The following is an 18,782-nucleotide window of genomic DNA, read 5'->3' as shown; positions in this document are numbered from 1 at the left end:
AACTGATACAAACTTGAAGTTGACATAAGTCATCAAGTGAACAATTTATTTCAAATACAAAACAAACTTTATTTAGATCATAATTCTGATTTAAAATACAAGCTTATCAAAATTACTTTGAATCAATGCTTATAATGCAGCATGTAAAAATTGCTCAGTATTGTATCATTTGCAAGTCAGATACAAGTAAAATATTCAGAACCACTTATAAACCTTTTTCAATAAGTCTTGTGACTTCAGACTGCTTTTTACCCCTCAGTCTTATCTCTGAAGTAGTGTCAGTAGAGTGGACACACAGCTGAACACCACAAGAGCCCCCACACACTTGTTTTGATTTGCTTGGCCATACAGCTGGATCTCTGGTATCGTGGCGCTAATGAAGTCTGAGAAGCTGGTCACTCTGGCATACACACCTGGCTTGTTTTTTTTAGCACAGCCAACTCCAAAACTCACCACCCCAGCCTGCACCCAGGTCCCATTTACCATCTGGCAAACAAGAGGCCCACCTGAATCACCCTGGGAAGACAAAAAAAAAAAAAAGATTTAATCAGTTTTCACTCATGGGAGGTAAGTAGTGCTCAAACAAAAAGAATAATCCAAAATATGCAGGTCCTTGTTTTGTTAATGTAAACACACCAGCACAAACAGCTGATCCAACAGTACCTGGCAGGAGTCCTTGATGCCCTCCTGGTATCCAGCACAGATCATGTCATACAAGATGTCCACCTGCTCCGTCGGGTCCGTTTGGTACATATCCTGACATGAACTCTGGGAGATGATTGGCACCTGCACTTTCTGCAGAGTCCCCACTCCTGGGAGAGGGACTGAGGGGGATACGAGGATGGGAGGATGAAGAACAAAAGGAAGGTGAATGTTCGTGTCCAGTATAAGGCTTCTCTTATAAACACTAGGATAAAAGTATTGCCTGTGTTGCATGCTATTCATCTTTTTCTGCTGTTTTACTCCTATCAAAATTCCCCAAAAAGCATCCTCTGTGAAAAACCATGTCCAGGGCTGGATTATAGAAATGAACACAATATCCTCTGATATACACTTCTAAAATGATAGGTATCCAAAATAAAATGCTGTATAGAAGTTGTATACGGACATGTGAGGATGAGGTGATGAATCGAGCAAGCTTTACCATTTTCCCTGATGTTGCCCCAGCCAGTGACAGTGCACATCATGCCACTTGGGAACAGGGTGCCAGAGGCAGGTATGCATACAGGATGGATAAATTCCGACCAGGAAACCGGGCTGGACAGTTTCACCAGCGCCACATCATTTCCATTGTGATGGTCATTATAACCAGATGGTACCAAGATCAGTGTGACACCACGTGAGAGCTCGTTTAGATTGACGTTATTCAGCTGGTACCGGCCAACATAGACGGTGTAAGGACTGACATCAGATGGACTGGGGGGGAAATAAGACAAAGGTTCCTTGAAATGGATGTTTAACAAGTAAGATGACACAAAAATGACTTTCAAAAGAAGGAACAGGCCTACAGACCGGCCCCTTTCTCTGAGGAAAATGTTCTTACTTGGGGAAACAATGTGCTGCTGATAGAACCCAATTTTCGGTGATGAGGGAGCCTCCGCAGATATGTTTATTGTCTTGCTGAAAGCCGGGGAGGGGGGAGATAGTGAGTCAGCACCAGGACAGGTAATCAAAATCTACTCTTATCCCCTCCGCTCTCCAGTACATTAAAACCTACTGACGTTCACAAGGACACACCTGTATATCCACCTGCCACGGCCACTCGCCATTTGTTGCGTCCACACCGCCTACAATCCTGTCCTGCTTTAATGGTGGCCGTCCACATTCTTGGGCGTAGGAAGCCAAAATACCTAAGCGAAAAAACTCAATTAATCCTGATCCACCCACACCAAGGTAACTGTATTTCTTTTTAACTTAACGTCACACAAAAAATATAGCCTTCATTAGGCAAGAACAGTCAATAGACATTTTTGAGGTGCAGTGAGAAAAAAAAAGAGAATTTAAAAAATGGCGTAAGGGACGTAGACAGGTAGGGAGACCCACTCACCTGTTACGCACCAAAAAATGGCAGGAAATCTCAATTTCGCAGGCATTATTCGAGGTTTCGTAACACAAATGTAGTTTGTGGTGTGTTATCGCTCTATTATGAAATGCTGTAAAACTACATATATTCCCGCGTCTTCTATCTTAAAAAAAATCGCCAGCAGCGCACTTAATTTTACTGAAATTACATCTCCTTAGTTTGAATCCACCTGCGTGATTAATCCCGTTGACTAAAATCCCTCAAAGGCTTTACGTTTCATTAGTTTCGGTGAAACTCCGAGAAACCGCTTTGCGCTTTATTGGCTCCCTACCTGTGTGCTCACCTGCAGCCAACCAAAACTCTTGTTCAGCCCTCAGAATCCACCTGAGCCAATGAAATTAAAGGGGTGCAAAAGCGGACAAATCAGATTGCTTCCAGTTTGGTTTACGGGTAAGATTTTTTTCTGAGTAAATTTGCCTCTCTCCTGAGTTTGCAAATGCTCTATTTACATTTCCCACTTTTTCTTTCTTTCTTTCTTTGCTGTTGATGAAAGTCTTTGGGCTAAGTACAGTATTGTGTTACAGTGGTATTCAGAGGTGTGGCCTATACAGTAGATAAACTACTACAGTATGTGGCATCTGTTTGTTGTATAATAAAATTAACATGTTTAAATTTAATGTTTATGATACTTGTTTAAAAAAAAATCTGTTTTGGCTTTGAGTTGCTGGATGTAAGAGCAATATTCTTATTTTTCATACTAATCTGCAGTTACATGTGCACATGATAAAACATAAAAAAAAAATCTCATCAGCTGCTTTTTGGGCATATTAACACATTTATTAGACCACCTGTCATAAAAATTATTTATTAGGCAAATAACAACCTGAATTCATGTTTTTATACCCAGATTTGAGCTTTTCTCAGAGTAACTGGAAATTAATCTCTGAGAAAACCTTTTTGTCTTCAGGAATGCAAATAAATAACTGTAATTTTGCATCTTAATCAAAAAATAATAATGTGTTTACAATTTCTTTTCTAATTTCTGTAAAACTGTAAATTTGAAAATTAATGAATAACAATTATTATATTTCAGCATTAAAAAAAATATAATTTCGATGAAAGAGCTTGCACATACTGGTGCCCCTTCCCCGTATATATATATATATATATATATATATATATATATATATATATTTCCAATATTGGTAATTTAGAGCAGCTGTGGCACAAATCTTACACTGGGTGGTGGTGTAATAAATCTGTTAAACACTGCACATGAGTATCAAAGACAATCTGTCTCTGCATTCATATTTTGTATAGAAATTAATAAGCATCCGATTTGAACTTGTATTCTATGGCTGCAAACACCCCATGGACCAAGTGTTATCAAGGTTAAATCATATTTTCTTAGACTAATTTTATGAAACTGACAATACTGCACACACACTGTAAGAGGCCACTATGAGAGTCAGCATCCTTTACATGTTCTCATATTTCTATCGCGCTTCTATTTAGTATTTATATAATGAAAGGCCGAAAGTACAAAACTGCTTAACAGGTGTTCAACAGACACACACCCAGGCCAAGGGTCAAGCATGCACTAAATTGTACAGATAGTGTTTCTGTTGTTTTCAGCACTGTATTATTAGAAGATTGCGTCTGTTTGTCAAGCTTGTGAACATCAGGTCAGCTGATTTTGCTTTAACATGCTGGCCACACGTCTGGGCTGCGGTAATCCTATTTTTCTTTACATGACACCAAATGTTTATTCCTTCTGTCTGTCTATAAAGCTGTCTGTCTTTCTCTTTTTTGCCTTTCTCTCCTGCTCTCTTTCCTCCCTCCCTGTGTCTCTCCCTCCTTCCCTCCCTCCCTCCCTCCCCGCCCTAGGCAGTGTGTCTAGTTTCACAGAGCAATTGAAGGTGACAGGGACAGAGAGAGAGGGAGAGGGAGGGAGGGACAGAGGGAGGACACATCACAGTATCGCCCGAGGCTACACAACAGTAGAGGAAGAGCGAGAGATGGAGGGACAAAGAGAAAGGAGAGGGGAGACTCATGAAAGTACTCACAGGGAATTCCATACGCAGGTAATGGGAAAATGAAGTTACACAAAAAGAGTTGAGTGCGTGTGAGTGCGTCTCACTTGTGTTTGCCTCCAGGTCAGCCGATATTCACTTTTTAATCACAAACAGACTTTTTTTTTTTTTTTTTTTATTATTTCTTTTTGAGCACAAGCCCTTCCTCTCTGCTCCTCTCACTCATAATATATGAACGCATTATTGGATCCAGTCAGTAAGAGCAATTATAATGCACTCCCGTTTGTTTTTATTTTAACAACTTGATGAATATTTGTCGTGGCATTGTAACCATGGTGACTGCCTCCACCTCCACTGCCTCCCCCCTTCCCTCCCCTCCCGGCCCGGTCCACCTCCCCTTCCCCATCCCCCCTTCAGCGCTGAAAAAGCAAGGGATGGCGAGAGAGAGAGGGAGAGAGAGGTGACAGGAATGAACTAACAAGATGCACTAAAAAAAATGCATGTCCTGGAGCTACATGAATCTTTGCAGTGAAGCACGCGCCGTCACACACACGCACACAGAGACTCACACACTCTCTCTCACACGCACACATTATTGCAGTCAGCACATAGGGATCACATAGGTTAAGCCACATTCCAACAACTGGAACACAATGAGATGGAACAATAATTTCTGAATACAGGGAAAAACAAAAGGTTAACAGGCTAAAAATAAGTAAGTAAATAGATAAAAAAAAAAAAAAAAGAGGGTGGGGTAAAATGTGTCTGTGTGCTGTGTTAATATGATATTTTTGGGTCCAGTTTTAAATCAGCCTAGCAGTTTTGTTACTCAACATTCTTTCGCTCGCCCCCGATATCTGTGTTCAAACCACATTTGAATAAATATTCTGCACAAATATTAAATGCTGAGGTACTTGTGTATGAGTATTTACAATTTGGTCACCTCATTCTACTCTAAGGTGAAATGACTTCCTCTGAAAATTAAAACTGCACACGAAACACATGCTAATCATACTTGTTTTGTATAAGATTGCAAGAATGCTTTATGATGCACTGATTTAACTTCTTAACGGCATATAAAGTAACTTAAGCGACTTCCACTTGAATCAGTTGTAACATTAAAACAGGTATTTTTAACACTTTAATGGCACTGTATACATTATATATGTATTGAAACATCCTGTATTATGAAGATTAATGTTCATGCTTAGAGTATGTTTTGCAGTATAGACTATTTTTACTTATTTCACTTAATTAAAGTGTCTAAATGCGTCTTCTACCACTGTTCTTACTTGTTTTTTACCTTTGAACTTGTCAAGTCTTTTCTTTTCTCCGAGGCACGTCTTGGAGGAAAGTAACAGAGAACAGGGTGGGGGTGAGGGTGTGTGTGTGTGTGTGTGTGTGTGGGTGTGTGTGTGTGTTGGGGGGGGGAGCAATCGGGGCAGCGGCGAAAGAATAGCAGAGTATGAAAGAGAGAGGGAGCGACAGAGAGAAAGGGAGCGCAAAGTCTTGTCAACCGGAAATAAAACAAGCTGGCACCCTCCCCATCCCCAAGCCCCTACACCCACCCCAAAGTCACATACTTCTTCTTCACTCTCTCTATCTCTCTCCTCTGCCTCTCTGCTCCCATCTTTCATCTCTCTCTTCTTCTCTCTTCCGTTGCAAAGAGATATATTTAAACCCTGGTTCGTCTCTGTTCTCGGTCTTTGACTCTACCATACACCGTCATACCTGCGTCATTACTTACACCTAACATCAGATCTTGTGTGTCTATCGCCAAGAGTTTCAGTATGGTTCTTCTTTAACCCACTGCGAGGCCAGATGCTGCCTTTGTTCATTGTCCCATAGCTTTGAGCTCTGTGTTATAGTGGAGGAACAATACCTGGGTGTTCTCAGAAAAACAAAAACTACCCGACCACCTGCAGCACCTAACCAGGCCTGAAACACTGGTGCCACGATTTAAAAACCCAGTCTGTATGTTATCAAATGGCTTTAGAAAACTACAGAAAAAATACAGCCGGGCTCAGTTAAATTATTTAGATCACAGACGGGAAAAACAAATCCGAAATTATTTGCACCTGATACAATAATTTCTCAAACATTAATACCTGATATTTGGAGGCTCCAGCTTCTTAAATCTGAACATTTTCTACTTTTCTTATTATTTCTTATTATTCTAAAATGAAAATCTGTGTGTTTTGGAACTACAGCCAAAAAAATCTAATCTAAAGAAAATTGTGAAGTATGTTTTTTAAATCTATTTTCTGTTGTTGTTATTTTACAGATGGAACAATTTATTTAAAAAAAAAAAACCTGCAAATAATAAAAGATGCAAGATGTTTTGTCAAAAAGCATTTTAACTTATCCAATCTAATAACATCAGATATTCTAAATGTATATTACGATATTATTATGACATTTTCTTCTTCAAAAATCTCAAACCAATATGCCGCTTGTTTAAAATAAAAAAAATCTACTGTTTTAATTCAGATTTCCAGAACAAATATCCAGTCATTCAAAAGGTTTCAAATATATTCACTTTATTATACACTTTATTCACAAGTAACACTATGTCATCAAAAATGAAATAATTATCTATAGTTTATTAACAGGTTGAAAATTCCCTTTTATCCTCATTAATATCTTTTAATCTCTAGTTCTAACAAATACTTTATGATCTAATTATGTTTTTAGTAACATGACTGTTCATCCTTAGTCAATCCAGCATCATACACAGGCTGGAATCAATAATGTATGATAATGTTAACTGTAATATTACTCAGTAAAACTAATAATATCTTGCTTGCATACATTTTTTTTATAATGGTGACATGTTTCACATGCCACAAATATTATTAAATGCATGCACTGAATCACATAATTTCCATGATGAATGGAACCATATACTCCTTTATTTTCTAAGATACCAAAACTAATTGTAATGATGTAATTTACTAAAAGACTGATATCCTATCAATCATCATGAGTCCCAATAATCTAATTCTAATCTAATCACCACATTTTACAATAACAGTACAGCAGTGGGTACATGTAAGTGTGTCAAAGTTTTGTTAATCATATCATTTAGACATCCAAACAAGAATCTCTACAAATTAGGCCTCATTAGTGTAGACATTGAGTTTAATTATGTCACATGTCTGGTTGCGAGATACTTGACTGTTAGTTGTATTTGGATATTTATGTGTAATTTATGGCTAAAATTGAATTCCATCATCTATTCATCATCCACTATCGTTCCATTATCTGTGCTTTATGCTCTTCTCTCTTGGCCTCCCCTCCTCCTCTTGCTGGCATTAAGTTCAAACTTGACACTGATGTTGACTCACTTTGTCACCCCTCGGTGGCTCTCTCTCTCTCTCTCTCTCTCTCTCTCTCTCTCTCTCTCTCTCTCTCTCTCTCTCTCTCTCTCTCTCCTCATCGCTTGGAGGACAAGAGTGCCCGCAGACGCATTTCTCTCCAGAGCCCCCCCTTTCCCTCTTTCACTTGCTCTCACCCTGTCTAACTCTCTCCATCTCTTTCCTACTCTCCTCTTTGCACACACACACATACGCACACACATACACACACAGAGACACACGGTATTGTCAACAAAGCTGGAGAACAAGGGACGTTGGGAGACCAGGGGAATAGAGGTCCACAGAGGAGGAGAGTAACCCACACAGGACCCCCTCATCATTTCATCTGGACACTCGGTAAGTTTGGAGAAATCGTGTTGGAGAGAGCGCTTGTGTGTTTCATTCTTCGTACTTCGTTGATTACTGATTTTAGTGCAGGCTTTGGGATCAGCGTCGCCGCCACTGATATTTATTTAAAAGATTTCTGGAATTTAGTTGATTATTAAATTGTCGTCCATGCACCCCCCCTGATCGAAATGAATTACATTTGATCTTTGACATTTTGTTACTGCTGGGGTATGTAAGATGTGGCATAGTATTGACATACCTTTACCTTCCTTGTATGACTCTCTGAGGAGGGAATTTTTACACCCCAAAATATAACCGAATAGAAGAAGTGAGGAATTCTTGTTTTTTTGTGTACGTCAGAGCTGAGTTTATATTTATTTAATCTGATAACACTGATAAATGAAATACTTTTGTTACTTTATCCTTCATAGCTAACGTTAAACATGGGTTTGGTTTGGATGCTTTATGGCAGATCTTGTTCACAGAGTCGCTGTATGTGATTGCAGTTTTTGGCTACACAGACTTACGTACATGTTTGGGTTTACCAGGAAAAAAAAAAAAAAGGAGCTGAGAGCAAGTAACATCATAAATGTACTGCCTTTCAAAGTGGTTTCTAATGTACCTTATCTCCCTCTGGTATACTAGCCTAGCAATGTATAACACACACTCGTTACGACAGCAAGCATGTAACTAACTCCATTTCTGCCTGTCATCATGAGGCTAATTCACCACAATGCCAACCATGTGTGAACTCATGCGATATGAACCCCTCCTCCTCCTTCTTCTTCTTTTTCTTCTTCTTCTTCTCCTCCTCTTTGCCCCTACCCCTAAACCTCCCCTCCCTACCCCAACTTAGGAGGTACAAGTGGAGGATCGAAGGAGGGAGAGAAGAGCCAAGGTGACAGTAAACGGGGACAAACACGCACACAGGACGGGGCTCCTTTAATTCTCTACATGGTGGTTTGGATACTCATATTATGTATGAGAAGTTAACCATGCTGAACCTACAGAGCGGCTCTAACTGGAGTGGGCCTAACAACTGGTACCATGATCCCACTGCAATTCAGACACAACACAGCACAGGTGAGAGGACTTTTTTTCAGCACAGTGCTCACAATGAGGAGGAATAAGTTTCTGACTTTAAATCACTTTAAAAGTAGTTTATTGGCTATATCAGCCTCCTTTGTAATCCTAACATGTGACTCTTCTTCATAGGAATTTTCTTTACACACACACATAACACACATCTCTTTTGTCACCTTCCTCGCTGCCAGTGTCTGAGGGATGTCTGCTGGACACGGAGGGCAGCATGGGAGCCGAGGCAGGGGGAGGAGGAGCAGGCAGAGGAGGAGGAGTCCCCGTGGAGCGGGATGAGGGTGAGGAGTCTCAGCTGAGGCTGCAGCTCAAGAGGAAGCTGCAGAGGAACAGGACCAGCTTCACGCAGGAGCAGATTGAGGCTCTGGAGAAAGGTCAGGCCATGCAAGCACGCACAGCACTCTCCTTGCTTTCCAGCCAATCGCTGCTCTCCACAGGCGCAAGCCAGACCAGAGTGTGTCATGACACAGCTCGTCTTACTGCTTTTTTCCCCCCTGCCAACACCTTTTCTATTGGATCATAGTCTTTACACCTTGTTTGCTGGAGTTTCTTAAATGGCGGGGGACTCTTTATCAGTGCCTGTAGATGAGAATAATCATTTCCAGATGCAATTTCTGCACAATCCTCACTCAACAAATTGTCCCAATTTGATCCATAAAAGCCTCCAGTGATGGGTAGAGCAGAGGTTTTTGATAATGTATGCTTGCTGTGTTTGTATTATGCAGAAAGATCTGGCCCTTGTAGCCCGATACCCTCTGAGAGGGGTCAGAAAGCCACCCTTGACTGGATATGGCTGCAAAGGGCCCTTGAGCTAAATAAGGACGCAATGTCCACTGTGCAGCCAAGTGGAAATGTATCACTGTGGTCACTCTGTGCAAATGACATTAATGAGGTACACTGACCTCACTGCACAGCCGAGGCACAATAACAATCATGTGTTGACACGGACGCCAATTATAACCGAGCCAATTATAACAATTTGTGAGACTCAATTTACAGAGCTATCATTATCTTTGCGAACTAAGTATTTATTAAGGAAGTGTTGCCAGTGTTATTTAGGTTTTTTCAGGAATCATAACCTCAGTTAGTTAAATATTTAAAATCAAATCTAATTACAAGCCCCGCTGACTTATCTGTTTTGAGTTCTCTTTTGACATTTTATTAAAATTTGAAACAAACAGTTCGATCTATACAGACATCTATATAAGTAAACCTGAAACTTCCGAGTTCATCAGGATGACTCAGTCTGCCACTTGAAGGGTGAGGCACGTTCTCGTTTTGACTTGTCAACGACAAAACTGTCAGCAGTTTGTCAACTATAAGTGAACTTCTTTGATGCTCTAAAACTGAGAGTCTCACTGATAGGAAGTGTCTGGTTTCAGTCTTCAAGGGAAGGATCATATCAAGCCATGCTGTTTGTTAGATATGTTGCAGTCGCTATATGCAAGTAAGTGACACACAATACAAATTTGCAGTGAATTAAAAAGGAAAAAAAAATGCAATAAATGATGGCAAAATGAAAACGGGTTAGGATTTTTCTTCAGTTTAGTTTTAGTCAGCCTTCTTTGAAATAAAGTGCTTAGACAGCTCCTCAACTTGAATCCTTTCATATGAACTTTCTGCGTGTTCCATAATCATAAATATTTTATACAAAGTGCAACAGATAAATATTTTACAAATGGTTGTAAGGATACAGCTCAGCATCCTGGATTTATATGTTCCAAGGAAAGATAATTAGTAATGCTGATATTAAACAGTAATTGCCCAATATGCAGGTTAATTAATATCTGTCAAAATGAGTCTATAAAAATCTATTTCTGGTTAATTCTGATTATATCTAAGCCTGTAATCCCCAGTTAAGATTTGCATTGTGTATCTTCCACAGAGTTTGAAAGGACACATTACCCAGATGTCTTTGCAAGGGAGAGATTAGCGAACAAGATCGATTTACCTGAGGCCAGGATACAGGTGAGGAAGGCCTCAGTCCTCCACTACAATCATATTTATTTATTTATTAGGCTTAATTAACAGGATCTGAACTAGAAAGTCTAATGTAACTATTACAGCAAGACAAACGAGTCTAACAGGACTCTTTCTGACAGGTGTGGTTTTCAAACCGAAGAGCCAAGTGGAGGAGGGAGGAGAAGCTGCGTAATCAACGGCGGTCAGGCGGTGTGACTTCTTGCTCGCAGAGCCAAGCCCCCCTGAGCACTTCCTTCAACACGTCTGTCTATCATCAGCAGCACAGCAGCAGTTCAGGTAAACGCCGGGTTCCCACCCTGCAAGATGTGATTGCAGTTACAGCTGCATGTTTGTTAGCTTGCTCATGAGTAAACTGAAAGCAAGAGTTTACCTTTTCTCTCAATAATTTATGCATTTGGCGACAGCAATATTTTAGTGGTTTATAATTATGAACCTCAGAGCTCTCCTGCTTGACATTTGCAGGCTGGCAAACCATTAGAGGTTCTCCATTAGAGTGCATCTATATTAAAACATTTCCACTCTGAGACGCTTGTGCGTAAGTTTGTGCGCGCATGCTCACCGTGTATCGCTCCGCTCCCTGTGTCTGTGTCTCTCCAGGGTCCATGTTGAGTCAGGCTGAGTCGTCCCTGCCCAGCTACAGCTCCCTGTCAGTTTTCTCATCTGGAGTCCAGGTTGGACATTCATCATTCATCATTTATGATCAGCACCTTCCAAACTATGCCAAAGTCATCATAACAGAGCAGAACCTTTTTATTATCACCTATGGGCTCTAAAATCCATAATTATTAACGTTTATATGTAAATTAATAAAATAAATGATACTGCAGCAGATAATAGGCATAGTAGTATTTTTTATTATTATTAAAAAAAGTATCATAATTATTATTGATAAATTTAAAAGTCTCCTTTTCATTTTTGACCTATTGCATTAAGCAAATTGTAACAGCCTTAAATTGATGGATTTTTTTTAACTGATGGATTAGTCATTGATAATAACAATAATTATAAATTCCTCTATGAATTAAATGTTGATTTTTAGTGTCTCAAATTTTAACTGAAATAAGGCCTAAATCTGGACATTTTTACAGTCACGTGGGTTCTGCCATTTCTTCATAAGTTTACCTGTAGGGAAGGTTTCTTGTGCTTCTTGTGCTTCTTCATGTTTGTACGTTTGGCTTTAAGCAATGCACCAAATACAAGATGGTAGAGATGTACACTTGTTTAGCTCCGTCTTATCAAAGTTTGTTAAGCAGGTATTTCGACTACTGAATTTCAGATCCATTTTTGCGTAGATTATTAATGGCATGATTATTGCAAAGGATTTGTTGGATTGAAGGTCTTGGCAGACTTTAGCATTGTTTGGTGAGTAGTCAAAGCTAGATGGTTTGCAATGTTCTGTGAAAGCCTCTGATAAAAAGAAAAGACTATTATATAAATAAAGATTTAGGTTATCAGCTTTTTTTTTTTTTTTTTTTTGTCCTGAGGTTCTCTTGTAAGAAATGGCAGTTATGATTCGCATTGCTGTGTCTTTGCTGACTGTGAGGGAACTGGGATGCCCAGCTCTCTGCTTTTACAGTGAAATTTCTTTCATGTGTGTCAGAACTTCAACAATAATGCATTAGAAATGTATGCACAGACTGATTTCTACTGAAAATATGTTTATTGCAATGTTTAAATCTTTAAACATTTCAAGATTCAAAGCAAAACTTTGACTCATTTTGCATCTGCAGTGTAAAAAATAAGTGTGCTGCTGCTGCAGCTGCTGCAGATGCATGAACCACACTCCCAGCATGCCACAAACCTCTAGCACCTCCCTGTGGTTAAACTAAAACCATGCTGTTGTAACTGTTTTTACACCACGTGGTCTAGTATACAGCAATGATTGTGTGTTTAAAAGTAGACTTTATCACATAATAATATAATGTTTTTTGTATGTATCTCTTATCAACCTTTCTTCTCCTCTACTCCTGTGTCCAGTCAATTCCTCCCCAATCGGCCTCCTCCTACTCCTGCATGTTACCTCCATCCCCTTCTGCACCGCGCAGCTTTGACTCTTCAGCGTACTCCTCCCCTCATCTGCAATCTCCACCCTCAGCCAGTTCCAACACAGGTGAGCGTTCATTTAGCAAGACTTTGCCATTTGCTTTATTTCTGTCAGTTATCTCTCACAGCTTACCTCTTGGAGTGTTGTTCTTCTCCCTTTCCTCCATCCAGGGCTCATATCGCCCGGGGTGTCAGTGCCAGTCCAGGTCCCAGGAACTGAGCCGCAGAGCATGAGTCAGAGCCTGGGCCAGTACTGGGCCAGATTACAGTGAACAGCACTGCCAACCAGCATGACAGAAGAAGAAGAAGGAAAAAGGGCATGTAAAAAAAAAAACAAGTGGCAAGAAAAGATATAAGGAAGTACAGGGCTGAGCAATAGAGGGGCCTCGAAGGGGTTGCAAACCCCAAAAAATGCATTAAATGTTTACAAATTCAGCCAAGAGCAGCTTTGGTTGCACTTAACAGTACTCCGGTCGTACTGGTGTTATCTTAGTATTAACAGGTTGCACTTTTGGGTAGTGTGTTCATAGCGCTGAGGTCAGGATTAGGTATAGGATCAGTTTGAGGTGTGTTTAGGATTAGAGTCAGGATTAAGCCAGGGTTTAATGCAACATTTGCTAGTTAAGACTTAGCTTTGGACCCTCCAAAATTGTGTCACACAGCCTGGCTTTTGCTTTTATAAATATTATGATCCAAAAAACAAAGCACTAAAAAAAAAGTCAGGGGAAAAGACTGGATACACGTCTTCCTAAATCTTAATACACCACTCAGAAAAGCCAAAAATGAAAAAAAAAAAAAACCCTGATGTTTACATTTTAGTATTTTGTTGTAAAAATGTTGTTTGTTCAGTTCAATTTGATTATACAGTGCCAGTTGACAACAGACATCATCTCAAGGGGTTTTATATTATAAGGGAAAGACCCTATCATATTAGAGCGAGAACTTTATCAGTCTCACATTAAAACCTGTTTTTAACCTCCAGCAAAACCATCCTCTGGGAGGTCAGCCATCCACTACACACGCTTGGGTCGCTGATTGAACGAGACTGCGGGAGACTGCTGTGAGTTTTAAATTATAAATGGTTCGGAAACTTAACTTGACTTTACTACTAGCTTTCAGCTTAAAGAGAAATGCTAAATGCCAGCATATGTCAGGCGTATTGTAAAGTGTAACCACAGTTTCTTGTTACTTGAGCAGCTCAAAGATTTTGTGATAGCTAGCTTGTTCCCTAAGCATAAGCTGTGTGAGGCTACAGTAAAGATTTTAGACTTGCTTATGGCAATCACTTGTACTAAAACTCCCAGAAAAAAAAAAAAAAAAAATCATACAAAGTGTAAATCCTGCCTATCCTGCCAGCAACATTACACTGAGACCACATATTTTTGTACAGACATCTGTGTATGATGAAGATAAGTGTGAAATATTGTCAGATGTTATTGGAGGGAAGAATGTAGCATGCTGTGGACTCAAATAATCCTCAAAGCACAAGTTTCATTTGTCAGAATTGCATATTAGTGATGCTGATGTCAGTACAGGCTAATCATAACATCAACCTAGATAATAATAAAAACTGCATTAACAGATTTTTTTTAGGGGGGTGGCGGCGGGGGGGGGGGGGGGGGGGGGGGGGGGGGGGCTGTAAATCAACTACATTTCCTTATTCTGTATGCTGTGGAGATATTTTTTTTATCCAATCAATCAAAAAACAGAAGCAATTCCATAACAGAGTTTGCAATGATACATACTTGATAGACTACATGATAAATATTTATCAGCCAGTGACAATCAATCAGCACATGGCACAAAAAAAAGAAGACTGCCTTTAAATCATCAAATGCAAACATGTGAGGGACAATCAAAGCTGGAGGTAGAGGAGATTAACTGTGAAATAAATGCAACTCCGTCCATACAGCAGCAATGGCTTTAACAACTGTGCACAACCAAAACGAGCCGCTACAGACAATCAGCTACTCGCAGAAGTGAATCAAGCATCGTACAAAAGCTGTTGCTGTACTCTGCAGAGTTTGACCCTCTGCTCACTTTCCTCTGACTATTGGTTTTATTGATGCATCTCATATAAAATGTCTTTCAGCTCTTATTTATTTGTGTTTTCACTCGTTCACACAAGTCCTTTGTGTTGTTTTTGTTGTCATGTGTTGTGTTAGTACTGTATAGCTACCAAGAGTCAACCCTTTTGTGAAGGCCTTGGATCCCTTTAAAGAAAATAAAACTGTGTGTAATGAATAGAAATTTAAAGTTTGTGGTGTTTTATATTTTACTCAGTGTGAGCGTGGTTTAAAATTTAAAGCAAAAAAGGTAATGGTGACCTTACACGCAGAAGCAATGGCTTTGTTTTACAAATGTGGCCATACTATCACAAATACCCAAATAAAATGCAGTTTGTTTGATTTAATTTCTAGTCAAGTCCAATATTATGTGTGTGTAATTTGGTAAAATAACATATCGGTTCAACTTTCTCTCTGTGAAGTAGTAGAAGTCTCATCTCAGGGGCTGCATTTCAGGAAGTGATGTGGGGGTTTTCTCAGAATTGATGCAAATATGAACACAGAAAAGTACTATCAGATTCTGAGCTACCATGCAACATGATCTGGAAAGCATCTGATTGCAACAACGTTTTCAGCATGACAATGATTACAAACATGATGCCAGTGCAGTAAAAGCATACCTGAATCATGTGGGATCATCTTGACAGAGAACAGAACAAAAGGCAGCCAATGTCCAAAGAAGAGCTTTGAATGTCCTTCAAGAACCCTGGAGAACTATTCCTGAAGACTATAAAGAAAGCGTTCAGGCTGTGTTGAAGAATAAAGGTGGTCATACTCACTGGAATTGTACAAACTCTGGTTTTGCCTTATTGGATGGCTGGACTGTATTTATATATATGCATGTTTCAAATTGCTGAACCTATTTCCCAATTAGCCATCAAAATATTTTAAAAAAATAAAGGGTGACACAAGACTTTTCCACAGTGTTGTAAGACACAGGCCAGCAGTAATAGACTACTTTGTTGGACAAACAGGCAACCTGGAAAACACCATCAGTCCATTCCAGGGAGACTATTTAAACTCGATTTCCCAGAGTTCACTGTTCAGATTCTTTTGTTCAAGAGCATGAATGGAACACACGCCGTCAACCACTACTGCTATATATCGAGCAGCTAAAAGACTGTTCATTTCCCACAGGGCAGCGACATGAAGTGGACATGATGGAAGCTGGCCTGCCATTAACAGGGCTGCATTTTGCACTAATGGTTTGACTCACTTGGGCCCTGGAGGATGAACAGAAATTAAAGACGGGAGGAGAGGAAGAGGGGGAGGAGGGGATAAGGAAAGATAACACCAGTGATGCTTTGCAGAGGGAATGAAAATGCAGACCTACGAACATAATGGGACTCTAAAATGTGTTATGAGATACCAGAGCACTCAAACCAAATGCAGCGTCATCAGTGTAGATGTACACAGGAGAATGAAGGTGGGCAGAGCAGTTTTCACTGAAAATCTGAATTATGTTTCAAACTTAATTTTTCATCATTTTCAGTCAGTCCTGCTGTGAGTTTGACTGTGTAGCTACACTGAAGACTGGATGACTGTATTAAAATGAAATCATCAAATCACTTTGAGATTCTAGGGTCAGTTTCCATGTGTAGTAAGGAAGACTTAAAACTTGATTCAAACAAAAATGAAAATAAAAATTTGATTTAAAAAAAAATCATATTTTATTATTACTGTGGTCCTGTTTAAAAATGCACAATTACTTCTAAAATTAGTCATAAAATCATTTTATTGTACTCTAAAACAAACAATAAGTGCTATAATGATTCATTTAAGATAAAGTTACTGTTGTCAGCTTTGAGCATTCACACCATAGAAACAAAGTACTTCTCAGAGTCAAGCACTTTGATTAAGCTTCATTCTGCACATCTAAAGCTGGGTTGTTAGGGTGCATCACTAACAATGATCATGCATGATATGACAGAGGGTTGAGTAAATGATAAAGGATTCACTTAGTCAACAATAGTGCTGGCAGGAGATGGGGTGGAGGAGGGCCAGACAGTAGAGCAGGAAGCTGAAAGTTCAGAGGAGAACATGGCAGCCTTTGACGAGCCTAAACAAGAGTAAAATAATGACACCCAAAGTCCACTATGGATAAGAAATATTGTATAAGCTAGGGCTCTGGCGCAAACTCCAGTACAAGGATGCCGGACTGTGAAGTGAATCATCTGCTCATCTACACAGGCCTTCCAGTGGTCTCTCTCTCTCTCTCTCTCTCTCTGTGTGTGTGTGTGTGTGTGAGAGAGAGAATTTAACTGAAAAGGCTCTTATTTCCCCTTCTACACGCTGTAATACTAAAAACTTATCCTCAACCCCTGACAGCAACAAGTCTCACTTCCCTGCTATTCAGAGTAAAATCCTGTCTGTCTCACTCTTCTGCTTCCTGAAATACAGACTTAGGTTGATGATGGGAGTTAGTATGGCCTGCTGTCCACTAAAAAGGACACTGAATAAAAGTTTTGCTTTGAAAGGATTAAAATTACTGTACATTTCAGAAATCCTACTAGATTGAAGAAACAATTGGATTTTTAGCAATAAAAACATAATAACTGCAAAAAATGAGTATCACTTAAACTTCCTTGTTGCCATAAAATGTGAAAGTTGCAATGCACCTCACTGACAGTACAGCTGGACTCATATAGATTGCATAAATTGTGCTTGAGGTCTCAGACTCAGTTCCCACACAGAGCACAAGAATGAATTGCTAGGTCTTCGGAGGATATACGATTGCACAAAGAATGTTTACTGTGCACAATGTTGTTGATTGTGATTGCACTATAAGCCAATGACTTGGTGTGACTCAGGTAACAAATAAAGAAGAACAATTAAATGTTTTCCTGGTATCTTTTATTTTAACACTCTGACCGAAACAAAGGCAGGTCAAAAATAGTAGTGACTGTGGTCTGAAAAGTTTTCTAAAGGGTTGGCTTGAGAACACATGAAACCACAACTTGTTCCTTCTATTTTTATATTTTTACTGCAGTTTACATGAGGCCTCTTTCCCAGCGTATCTGTATTTTCAAGTTTTTAAACAGAACAATTTTTTTTTTTTTTTTTTTTTTTACAGATATGTGAACCTAAATGTAAATAGTCTACAATGTTTAGTTTCTGGAGATGATGAATAAAATTAATCATGATCAATCATGTGAGTCATCACATGAGCCAAAGTGTTAGTACATAGACTAGTATATGCTGGGCAATGCAGTGAGGATTGCACAGACTTTTACACAGAAGAAATCAAACAACCACTCCACAAATGCATGGCACAACATAGCGCACGCGCACTTTAAGGATAAAGGGCGCTCTCTCAAGGCTGCCAGTGTTCATATTTTGGACCTAGAAGAAAGATGGTTTGAGAGAGGCATAAGTCACCCAACACTGGGCTTGTTGACAGTAAAACCCATGTGGGGGAACATGTAGGCTAGCCCATGCAGGGCCCATTGAAATTTTGCCCTTTCTGGCCCCCAAGTGGGATTTCTGAGGGCATCCAATAGTGCCCACTGCAAATCGGACTTGAGTGGCGTTTAGGGTAGCGATTAGGACTCGGAAATTCTAACTTCCCACTTCAAACGTGACACATCAGTAAATAGTAGTAAAACTGTAAAACTTTTAATCTGTACTACCACTGTAGCACATTTGTGGCTCGCTAAATAAGTCTTAACCCGAGCACTGACCAGGCTCTGTCCATGAACGTGCTGAAGCTGTGTTTTTAAGTGCAATAAATAAATAAATTAGCATTGCTAGTAATGCGGGGATGGCTCTAACTTGCTAAGGAACAAAACAATCTTTTCCCCCTTTGCTTGAATGCGCTAAACTCTGACTTCCGAGT

The 18,782-nt window shown here is 39.6% G+C and overlaps 2 protein-coding genes across 2 annotated transcripts; one reads left to right on the top strand and one right to left on the bottom strand.

Annotated features, from left to right (window-relative positions):
• Positions 1-144: 144 nt before the first annotated feature.
• LOC115797996 (serine protease 27) lies at positions 145-2,343 on the bottom strand. Its single transcript, XM_030754631.1, has 6 exons — positions 2,048-2,343; positions 1,738-1,850; positions 1,544-1,620; positions 1,145-1,416; positions 664-824; positions 145-516 (listed from the first exon to the last, which is right to left on the bottom strand). Exons 1-6 carry the CDS (start codon positions 2,091-2,093, stop codon positions 262-264), a joined length of 924 nt encoding a protein of 307 aa, XP_030610491.1. The 5' UTR covers positions 2,094-2,343; the 3' UTR covers positions 145-261.
• A 5,205-nt stretch (positions 2,344-7,548) lies between these two features.
• On the top strand, positions 7,549-14,253 carry pax10 (paired box 10). Its single transcript, XM_030754632.1, has 8 exons — positions 7,549-7,769; positions 8,617-8,843; positions 9,035-9,229; positions 10,741-10,823; positions 10,958-11,114; positions 11,436-11,509; positions 12,816-12,948; positions 13,053-14,253. Exons 2-8 carry the CDS (start codon positions 8,738-8,740, stop codon positions 13,151-13,153), a joined length of 849 nt encoding a protein of 282 aa, XP_030610492.1. The 5' UTR covers positions 7,549-7,769; positions 8,617-8,737; the 3' UTR covers positions 13,154-14,253.
• Positions 14,254-18,782: the final 4,529 nt, after the last annotated feature.

Source organism: Archocentrus centrarchus, chromosome 19 (assembly GCF_007364275.1).
Source record: "Archocentrus centrarchus isolate MPI-CPG fArcCen1 chromosome 19, fArcCen1, whole genome shotgun sequence".
Classification (NCBI taxonomy): domain Eukaryota; kingdom Metazoa; phylum Chordata; class Actinopteri; order Cichliformes; family Cichlidae; genus Archocentrus; species Archocentrus centrarchus.
This window is presented reverse-complemented; position numbering and strand designations above follow the sequence as displayed.